This window comes from Lotus japonicus, chromosome 3, assembly GCF_012489685.1.
Source record: "Lotus japonicus ecotype B-129 chromosome 3, LjGifu_v1.2".
NCBI classification, from domain to species: domain Eukaryota; kingdom Viridiplantae; phylum Streptophyta; class Magnoliopsida; order Fabales; family Fabaceae; genus Lotus; species Lotus japonicus.
This window is the reverse complement of record NC_080043.1, coordinates 60,385,063-60,395,627: the sequence shown is the minus strand read 5'-3', so window position 1 is coordinate 60,395,627 and position 10,565 is coordinate 60,385,063. Positions and strand designations below refer to the sequence as shown.

Here is a 10,565-nt window from a genome sequence, read left to right as displayed (position 1 = left end):
TTTTGACTTGATATTCTTGGATCATGGGTTTAAGAAATGGATGTAATTCAAGATATGGATGTGCACTTGATTATGAATCAAGGACATCATCTGCATTTTGATATTTTATGGTATTTGGCTTTTAGCCATTTGATGCCATTATGATATGTGATACTTCCTATCTCATGTTATTTGGTATATTATTTTTAATCATTTTCATACTATTTAGTATATCATGTTTTGAGGTTTTTAAAGAAATTTTAATATTTTTTTCCATTTTTATAAAATATTTCAGATTTAATATTATTTTAATTGCGATCCAATCAATCCATCCGAACCAATCCGAACATTGTCGGGTTGGATCGGATCGGATCCGAAGGTGTAAAATCAAGAAATCCGAACCAACCCAACCCAATCAATTTTGATCGGTTCGGGTTCTATTTAGCTTGAAAAACCGCCCAACCCAACCCGCGTGCACCCCTAATTGATAAGACAAACTCTCCCTCCTATTGATAGTGTTTTCTGCTTCCAGGAGGAGATCTTCTTCCTCATCTTAGTCAACACGGGTTGCCATAACACTGCACTCCTAGGACTCCCCCCCGATTGGTAAACCCAAGTATACAAAGGGAAGGTTTGTTACCTTACAGTTCAGAATAGAGGCAAACATGTGAATGTCTGCACTTGGGACACTAATACCCGCGCAACCGCTTTTCAAGAAATTCACCCTTAGTCCTGACGCCAACTCAAAGCATCTCAGGATGCAATTCCAAGTCAGAATATTCTGTAGAGAAGCATCCCCCATCATTAATGTGTCATCTGCAAACTGGAGTACTGCCACTTCAATCTCGCCCTCTTTCCCGAACTTGAACCCATTAAGCACCCGAATATCCAAGGCCTTCTAAACAACGCCAGATAGACCCTCTGCCACAATAAGGAACAAGAAAGGTGCTAAAGGATCTCCCTGGCGGATACCCCGCCCCATTCTGAATTCTTCACCCGAGCTACCATTAACTAGAACAGACAACGAAGCAGAAGACAAACAACCGTCCACCCATCTGATCCACCTCTCGCAGAAATTCATCCTCCTCATCATATATCTCAAGAAACCCCAGTCCAGTGAATCATAGGCTTTTTCAAAGTCAACCTTGAGCATCATCGTTTGTTTCTTCCCGCTTTTGGCCGCATGTACAACCTCATTTGCCACCACCACCCCATCCAGCATACTTCGACCTCCCAGGAAAGCGGATTGCTTTTGATCAATCACCTTTGGAAGCACCAATTTGAGGCGATGTGCTAAGATTTTAGTTATTATCTTATAGAGACAACCAACAAGAGAAATGGGTCGGAATTCATGAAGTCCCTGGGGAGAAGGAACTTTTGGGATCAAAACAATAAAGGATGCGTTACCTCCTTTTGGCCACGTTCCACCCGCCCAAAAGTCCTCTACAGCACATTTGAGATCCAACTTCAACACCTCCCAAAAAGCTTTGATGAATTTGAAATTAAAACCATCTGGTCCCGGGCTTTTGTTCCCATCACAATCCCACACCGCTTCCTTGATCTCATCCAACATCACCCAAGAGCATAAGCGACTATTATACGCTTCCGAGATCATGTTAAAGTGAACCCCATCAAGAGTTGGTCTAAGGACATCCAATTGAGCTCGAAATTTCTCCTCGAAGAATACCTTGACTGCTTCTTTTACCCTATTAGCATCCTCAACCCAGCTGCCATCCATAACCAAACCCACTAGGGAATCTGCTTTTCGCTTCCAGTTAATGATGGAATGGAAGTACTTTGAATTCATATCCCCTTCCTTAATCCATTTTGACCTAGAATTTTGGAAGAGGATGGAGTCATTTAACTTTGATACCCGCCAGAATTCCGCTTGAGCTTCTTGCCTCTCCTTAGCTTCCCCTTTTATCAACCCTTCATTTTCAACTCGCATATCCAGCTCATTCAATCTTTTCAGGATCCCTTTCCTTGTTGCGGTTACATCCCCAAAAACCTCAGAATTCCACTTTTTCAACTCCACCTTTAATAGCTTTAGTTTCTCCTTTAGAATGAAAGCACCACGACCATGTACTTGAAACTTTGGCCAAGTATCCTTTACAAAAGTCCTATTAGCCGGATTCTCAAACCAACAGTTCAGCACCCGGAACGGTTTTGGGCCCCAATTCTGCATACCATCCTTGAGAATAATAGGACAACAATCAGAGAAATCGCTATCACCCACCACCTGCAAGTAATTCGGCCAACACGATACCCAATCATGAGAAACCAGAAATCTGTCTAATCTACTCATAGATTGTCGTTTAGTCTAAACCAAGTAAATTTCCGATCAACCAGTGGGATGTCCATAACTTCCATGGTGTCAATAAAGCGGTTAAACTCCTCCATTTCTGCTCCTCCCTGGGGTAGTACTGCAACTCCCTTCCTTTCCTCCGTACATCGAACCGCATGAAAATCACTCGCCACACACCAACTAGTATCTGGAGATGCATGACGCCAAGCTACAAGTTCCGCCCATAATCTACGCTTCTCCTCAAGGTTGCAAGGAGAGTAAACATTTACAATTGCACACACCTGGGTTTGAATCCCCCAAGTTCCTACCAGCCCCATGAATCCAACTCCCACCATAACGTTCTGTAAAACAAAGAGATCTTTGCGCCACACACAAAGTAGTCCTCCCGCCCTATTTACCGCTGGTACCACCTTCCACTCAAAATCATTATCTCCCCATATCAGGCCGCACATCAAGGCATCCACAGTTTGTAGTTTCGTTTCCTGAATCAAAATCATCTCCACCTTTTTAGCTACTACCAATTCTCTAATGCCCCTCCACTTGACCCTATTGGCCAACCCTCTAACATTAAGGTTGAGGATCTTCATGGAGCACACTCAGGAACCCCTTACCCATTCTTGCTCTTCATCGCTGTCCACCCCAAGTGGTCCCTTTTCTCCAACTCTATAAGTTGTTCAATCATCATACCATCCTCCTTTGTAAAATTAACTCCCAATTTCTTCCCCAATTCCCACAATTTTCGTGCTTCAACCTCCAAGTTCTGAACCCAGAAGCGGCGATTACAATTTTCTACCCCCGAATCCGACACTGAATCACAAATGGATAGCCGAGAACGCACCTCTCCTTGTGACTCTGTTGCTTTCTGAGTCCCAGATGATGTGTTGTGTTGCTGCTCGTGCTCAGTCTCTGGATTTGCATCCTCTGCCTCCACCATGGTTGAGCAATCTTTCCCCTCTAGCATGTTGATGGATGAAAACTCAACAGCACCTTGGGCCTGTTGAGCTGAGCAATCTCCTTCATGACAAGCAGCTTGCGTGGTCTCTACCAAGTGAGTAACAGCATCAACCATCAAGGTTCTCCGTTCACTCAACTCCAGTGAATCATTGACAACATCAATTGAGTTTTCGGGTGAGAAGGCACTGTTGTGGAAAGTAGAAATTTCATTGCCACTGGTAGATGAATTCTCGTCCACTTCTTTAGAAGCAACGGGTAACCTGAGGCAGTCAAAACAGAACAAGTTTTCAATGCTGTGGACTTTCATTCAAGAAGAGGAAAAAAAGTCTTGGGTCAAGCCTTACCAAAATAGGATTGATAGAGCTCATACTCTCATTCAACCAGTATCCTGGAGACAAAACAATACTATTAGTTCCAAATGTTATATATCAAAAGTAAATTTGTTAGGAATACTTCAAAGAAATTACAGGCTTAGCATCAAAGATAAACAATGCAAGGTGCAATTCTCACCAAATATAGCAACCTTCAGAGAATAATTATGATCAACTTTTTTGGAAAGTACCATCTACCTTCCCCATATACTTTATGCTCCACAGCTTCACATAACCCATTGACAGAGAAACACCATATTTAACAGAGTTTTTAGTTCTTCAAATTGATCAAGTTTCTTCTCAAAAGGATGCTTCAGAACCCAACTTCCCTGCTCCCATCTTCCAGGTCTCATTCAAGATATATAGCATCCCCTACTCGGATCCCTTCTAATAGACCATCCTCCAAAGCTTGAGTTAGCATACAAGATAGCCCTTTTGCACACAGGTTAAAGAGAAGCCTTTTTTGAAACAATAATGTTATCTTCACACCTCTCTTTGAGGTGGAGATAGGTGCAATGAAGAGAGAGATAGGAAGAAAAGAAAAAGTAAGAGAAAGAAAGTATTAGATGTGATAAATGATAAGAGGAAAGAGATAAAAATAAAAAGAGGTAAAAATGAAGTGTTTCAAAAATGAGGTGTGTATATATCGAGGAACATGTGTTATCATCTGAAGAAGTACTCGAAAGGAAGGAATTATGGGGGGATTTTTGGCGTGTATCTAATTCTCTTGAATCTCTACTCTGTCAAAAATCCAGAATTAGATGGCTACAGGAAGGAGATAGCAACTCACGGTTTTTTCACGGCATGGTTAAATGGCGACAACGAACTAATTCCATAAATGGGCTGACTATAAATGACCGCTGGGAGGAAGATCCTGTGTTGGTAAAGGAAGAGGTGAGGCAGTTCTTTGCTCTTAAATTCCATGAGGACCAGAGAGAGGTTCCAAATTTGGATGGTGTCCCTTTCAAACAATTATTGGAGAGGGATGTGGAGATGTTGACAGCGGAATTTAGCATGGAGGAAATCAAGTCAGCTGTTTGGGAGTGTGAGGGGAATAAAAGTCCCGGCCCAGATGGATATAACTTCAGATTTTTGAAGAAATTTTGGGATATAATGCCAGATGATGTTAAGTTACTTCTAGATGATTTTCACTCAAATGGGATGTGGCCTAAAGGTACTAATTGCTCGTTTATTACCTTAATACCAAAATGTGATTCACCGCAATGTCTGAATGATTTTAGGCCAATTTCATTGGTGGGTTGTGGATACAAAATTGTGGCTAAAGTATTGGCAGCAAGGATCAAGCAAGTTCTAACTAAGGTAATCGATGATAATCAATTTGCATTTCTTGGCGGGAGAGGGATGCTAGATAGTGTGATAATTGCAAATGAGGTTTACCAAGAGGCCAAATCTTCGAAGCTGCCTTCTTTTATTTTCAAAGTAGACTTCGAAAAGGCCTATGATTCGATCAGATGGAATTTCTTGCTATATATGTTGAGGAGACTGAACTTTGGAGAAAAATGGGTGAGATGGATCCATGGATGCTTACAATCAACCTCTGTTTCCGTATTGGTTAACGGCAGCCCAACTGATGAGTTTAAGATGGAGAAGGGAATTAGGCAAGGAGACCCACTTGCTCCATTTCTTTTCCTAGTGGTGGCTGAAGGGTTGAATGGTCTATTAAAACAAGCGGTAGCAACTAATAATTATCGACCTTTGAAGGTAGGTAAGGGGATTGGTGTGGATGTTGATTTGCTGCAGTTTGCAGACGATGCGTTATTCTTTGGTGACGCATGTGCTGAAAATGTGGTAACTTTGAAAAGTGTGTTGAGAGGATTTGAATTAGTTTCAGGGATGAAGGTCAATTTTCACAAAAGTAAAATTGCGGGTGTTTCTATTCCTGTATCTACCACAAACAGATTCGCAGCGATGCTAAACTGTAAAACAATGGAGGTCCCTTTCACTTACTTAGGACTTCCAGTTGGAGCTAATCCGAGGAAACTGGCTACATGGTCACCTGTAATAACTAAATTGGAAAAAAGGCTTTCGAGTTGGAAAGGCAAAAACTTATCCTTTGGAGGGCGAATTTGTTTAATTAAAAGTGTACTAACTTCTTTGCCTTTATATTTTATCTCCTTTTTTAGGATGCCGAAGGGAATCATCAATCGCTGTAAGCAGATCATGTTGCGTTTCTTGTGGGGCGGATCTGATGAAGTCCGAAAGATTGCGTGGGTGTCTTGGGATCTGGTTTGCAAACCGAAGGCGGAAGGTGGGCTTGGAGTAAGAGACTTGGAGAGCTTTAATCTAGCCCTACTTGGGAAATGGCGATGACGTCTTCTACACGAACGTGATAAGTTATGGCACCGTATTTTATCAGCTAAATATGGTGCAGGTTCGTGCTCTAAACACTCAACATGGTGGAAGGACCTGCTAGCTTCTTGTACAGATGTGGAGGGCTCTTGGTTTGATAATACTGTGAGCCACCGAATTGGAAAGGGAGATGATACATGATTCTGGACTGATAATTGGCATGGCAAAGGTTTGTTCAAAGAAACTTTTGCTAGCTTATATTTGTTGTCTGACCAACAAGAGTGTAAAATCATGGAGATGGGTTATTGGGTGGAAAATAGGTGGGTTTGGGACCTTAAATGGAAAGAAAGAATTTCTGGTGAAGATACTTTGAAACTTGGTGTTATGAAGCAGATAATCTCTTCTTACTCGCTGATCAAAGGGAAAAAAGATACATGGGTGTGGACTTTGGAAGGCGATGGCCATTACTCTGTAAAGTCTGCTTATGATCTTATCTCTGGCTTGGATACTACAGCTGGTGTAACAGTATTCAGTAAATTATGGAAGGCGTGTGCACCTTCGAATGCGGTGGCATTGGGCTGGCGTGTTCTCTTAAATAGATTACAGACAAAGGAAAATTTAGCCCGAAGAAATATCCCAATTGGCAATCTTTCCTGCCCTTGGTGTGGTTCAGAAACAGAATCTACTTCTCATCTGTTATTCACGTGTGGCTTTGCGTGGAAGGTATGGACTCTGCTGCTTCGCTGGCTTAATTTGGTGCTGGTGCTCCCTGATGAACCGAGCTATCACTTTGCCCAATTCGTGGAAAGCTGTTCTTTATTGAAAAGAAATGCATTATCAGCAGTGTGGTTGGCTTCAGTGGGGATGTTATGGAATGGAAGAAATTCAGTCATCTTTAGGGAGGAGACAGTGGATACTAATGACTTGAGTGAAAGGATAAAATTAAAATCATGGAATTGGCTCAGGGCTAGGCAGCATGAATTTCAATACTCTTTTTTTGAGTGGTGTAATGATCCTTTGCTTTGTCTACCTTGATGGATGGGTTCTTTTATTGCAGATATATGTGGGTGGCATTGGAGGCTTTGTTTCCTACTGCAAACTGAGACCACTGAAAATCATTGTTGGTTGGTGGGAATATTTGTACAGAGGCTTATAATTCAGAGTGTATGGTGTTGGATCAAAGTAAGAAGCATTGTTTGTGGAGGTTATATCTCTGGTCTGTATGGCAATTGGAGGGTTGAATCTAATTTGGTTCTTATGACAAACTTGACTTATATGGTTGCACGCTACTCATGGATATTCTCATGATGAAGGATTAAGTAGTCTTGGCTTATGTTTTGGAGAAGGATTTTGAAGGAACTTGAAGGAATTTTCTGCCTGCTGTAACACCCCGATTTCGGTGGCGTCACTTTAGTAACCAAAAGAAAATACTTTAAGCGGAAAAACGTGAATTATTTTTTTTCGACAATATAACTAAAGACAGAAAGCAATAAAACTCCCCAACAAAAGATAAAAGGAACTACTATACAACTATATATACATGCCTCGCTAAATACTACCACGTCACGAGTAACCTCCAGTGACGGGTGACAGAAAAGAGTAACGCCCGAAGGCAATATGTACAGTCCAAGATAAAGATACTGTGTCCGCAACACTAAACTACAAAATCTGAGAGCAAGTTGGCCCAGCGGCCTAAGAAAAGACCCCCTAAATCCAACCAGCTCTCTGTGATCTCCATAGGAAACCACACAAAAGCTACCGGTAGGAAAACTACCCTGTCCCCAAAAACGGAAGCATGACGGTCAGAGCATCGACACTACTCCTACACTATCCCTACCCGAGGAGCCCACACTAGCACTCGATCCTACACGCTAGCGCGGTCGTCATCCGAATCTGCATCCAGGACGACTAGGTCGACGTACTCAACACTGCCCTCTCTGTCCACCCTAATGCGCTCCTGCACTGGACTCTCGGGCTCGGGGCCCGGAACGAGATCCGCGACGACAGCAGCAGCAGTAGACGGACTAGACTCCGTCGAAGCCCCACCTACTGGCACCTCCTCAGAAGGGTCCTCATCATCTGAAGGAGATGGTGGCGGTGGAGGTACTCCCAAGCCGGGTCCACAGTGTACTCCTGGAGGCAGGTTGAAGCTCACTATGTGCCTCCTCATCACTCCCTCCGTCAAGCGTCCAAATCGATCGACACGGTCCTCCATGATCCGACCGGTGTAGGTCGCACGGTGGCTCTCGGGATCGACCACCCATGCACCTGGGTCGTCTTGGTCAAGCATCTCGTACCTGGTCCCCCCCGACGGGCTGACCATGGTAAACCAATCCCCCATACTCATCTGACAAATGGCGTAGTCCGCCCAAACACACACAGCAGACGCGAGGGTCAACTCCAAAGAATTATATAATTAATAAAACCAGATATAATTATAGGATAATAAATACTCGCCTCTCAGGCTTATAAGTTTTGGGATAGCTTCCTAGGGTTGCATGTATCACAATGAATATAAAGAGCCATAAAAACAAGTAGCATGCCTCAAAAATAGGATAAACAGTTACCAATCACACTCAGCAACTAAGTTAGCATGTATGTTGCATGAAATGCAATGCTGGGTAACAAAATGCATTCCGGAAGAAGGATGGACATCAACGAGGCGGCCCTAACACCAGCCACGGTGGGTACCTTCCTGCTCGCGTGTCTCTTACACCACACAAAAGTAGTCAGATCAGCAGTGAACCCGTAGGTCTGCCATTCCGTCTGCTACTGAGGACCACCGTAGTGTCCTAAATATGGAAATCCGGGTCTTATGACCATTTTGGAATCCACCGAGGTCCGGTATCACGCCGTGTATTAACCTCAAAATGAGTGCATGAATGCAAGTGATTAGCCAAACAACGTCTCCGACCTCACCCGACACGTCGCCACGTGTTCTAGATAACTTAAAGTCTCTAAAAGAATACCCTAAGGTAAATGTCGATTCTGCGACAAAATACAATTAATCATAAACAAAAGAGTGCAACCACTCACGACAACTCTTCGAGTCATCAATGCTCTCACGAAGTCTCCCGCTTCTGTGGAGTCTCACACATTCACAAAGTCTCACGCTTCAGTGAAGTTTTATGCTTTCACAAGGTCTCACGCCTCAGTGAATTTACACACTTGCACGAAGTCTCACGCTTCAATGAAGTTTCATGCTGTTCACGAGGTCTCACGCCTCAGTGAAGATCCATGCTTTCCACAAGGTCTCACGCCTCAGTGGAGTATCACGCATTCACAAGGTCTCACACCTCCGTGAAGCTTCTCGGCTCATCCCTTGGATGGCTAAACAAACTGCTCCCAGAGCGAATGAGTATCAACATACCCAAAACTCGAAATCTTCCCAACACTTGGATCCGACGACACTTCTCGTTTTCCAAAACTAAACTTCAATCCAAAGCTTGCATCCGAGATTGTTATCTTTATTTAAAGGTTTAGAGGTTGTTTAATATCTTATGAATTTCTTTATAAAAATAGCTCTTTTTAGTCTTATCGTATTCCCTATGAGTTTCAAAGTTCCCATAAACCCAAGTAATTCCCTGAGAAGGTCTCGATCCATTGGAGCATGACAAGGTCCGAACTCCGTTCGTCCTTTTAAAACTCTCTCAAAATCTCATAAAAATTCGGCATGACCTGCCCGTAATCCTCACTTTCCGGAAACATAGGCACGAGTGGAATAGCATCAATGAAACAGCTCAACCAAAAGACATAAACAGCATATTCCAACACATCCTAAGTTAACCATGTAGCACATAGCATGTGAATCATTTAGCACACAATATCATGGCATCAAGTACTCAACAAGTTCGGCCGAAGCCTCAGAAATCATTTCAGACATTTAGCAATTAGGTGCATAACACATAAATCAAGTCGAATTTCATCGACACCTAAAGCATTATCTAGTAATTCAGAGAGTAGCCCTCACCGGTGGGTCTTCCAGCTTCTTCCTCAAGATGTTCTCCAAACTCTTCTCCTTGATTTCTTGGAATCTCCTCAAACGAACCTTAAGCAAAAATCACAGAAATCAACACCAAGAGTCAGAAACTCAGCAATCAAAGAGTCCTAGGGTTACACAGTACACTACTACCTCCTTGGTACGACAATCTAACGCGTTAAGACAAGTTTTCGAAAAATCGGATTCTCCTCCCCCCCTTGATATAGCTCTCGGCCACTTTCCTTAATTGGGAGGGTCGATTTTTCTTCGATCAAACTTGGTTCCTAGGTTAACATAAGCCGTAACTAAGACGGTTCTAGGCTCGGAAAAATTTTCGGATCGAAAACTGATATAGGGGCAGTTTGGTCATTATTTTTAGCTCAGAATTTCAAAATTGGATTTTTGAAAAACAAATTGGATGGGGACGTCCACAACGACGTTTATGACGACAAATCCTACTAGCACTAAGCCAAGTCGATAGATTAGAGCGTAAAGGTTGCGACTTTGCCGAAAAATGGGTATTTAGGGTAGAAATTGATCCCGGCGGCATTTCGTCGACATTTGACAAAATCTAATCCGCAGAACACGCTCAGGAGCATGCAGGGAAGAAGTTTAGACGCTGAAATCAGCTGATTTGAACAGTTTTTCAAAAACCTCAAAATTTTGA

The 10,565-nt window shown here is 42.8% G+C and overlaps 2 protein-coding genes across 2 annotated transcripts; one reads left to right on the top strand and one right to left on the bottom strand.

Moving 5' to 3' along the window:
- Window positions 1–2,280: 2,280 nt before the first annotated feature.
- LOC130744447 (uncharacterized) lies at window positions 2,281–2,871 on the bottom strand. Its single transcript, XM_057596631.1, has one exon. It carries the CDS (start codon window positions 2,869–2,871, stop codon window positions 2,281–2,283), a length of 591 nt encoding a protein of 196 aa, XP_057452614.1.
- A 3,339-nt stretch (window positions 2,872–6,210) lies between these two features.
- LOC130744446 (uncharacterized) lies at window positions 6,211–6,954 on the top strand. The gene has a single exon (XM_057596630.1). It carries the CDS (start codon window positions 6,211–6,213, stop codon window positions 6,952–6,954), a length of 744 nt encoding a protein of 247 aa, XP_057452613.1.
- Window positions 6,955–10,565: the final 3,611 nt, after the last annotated feature.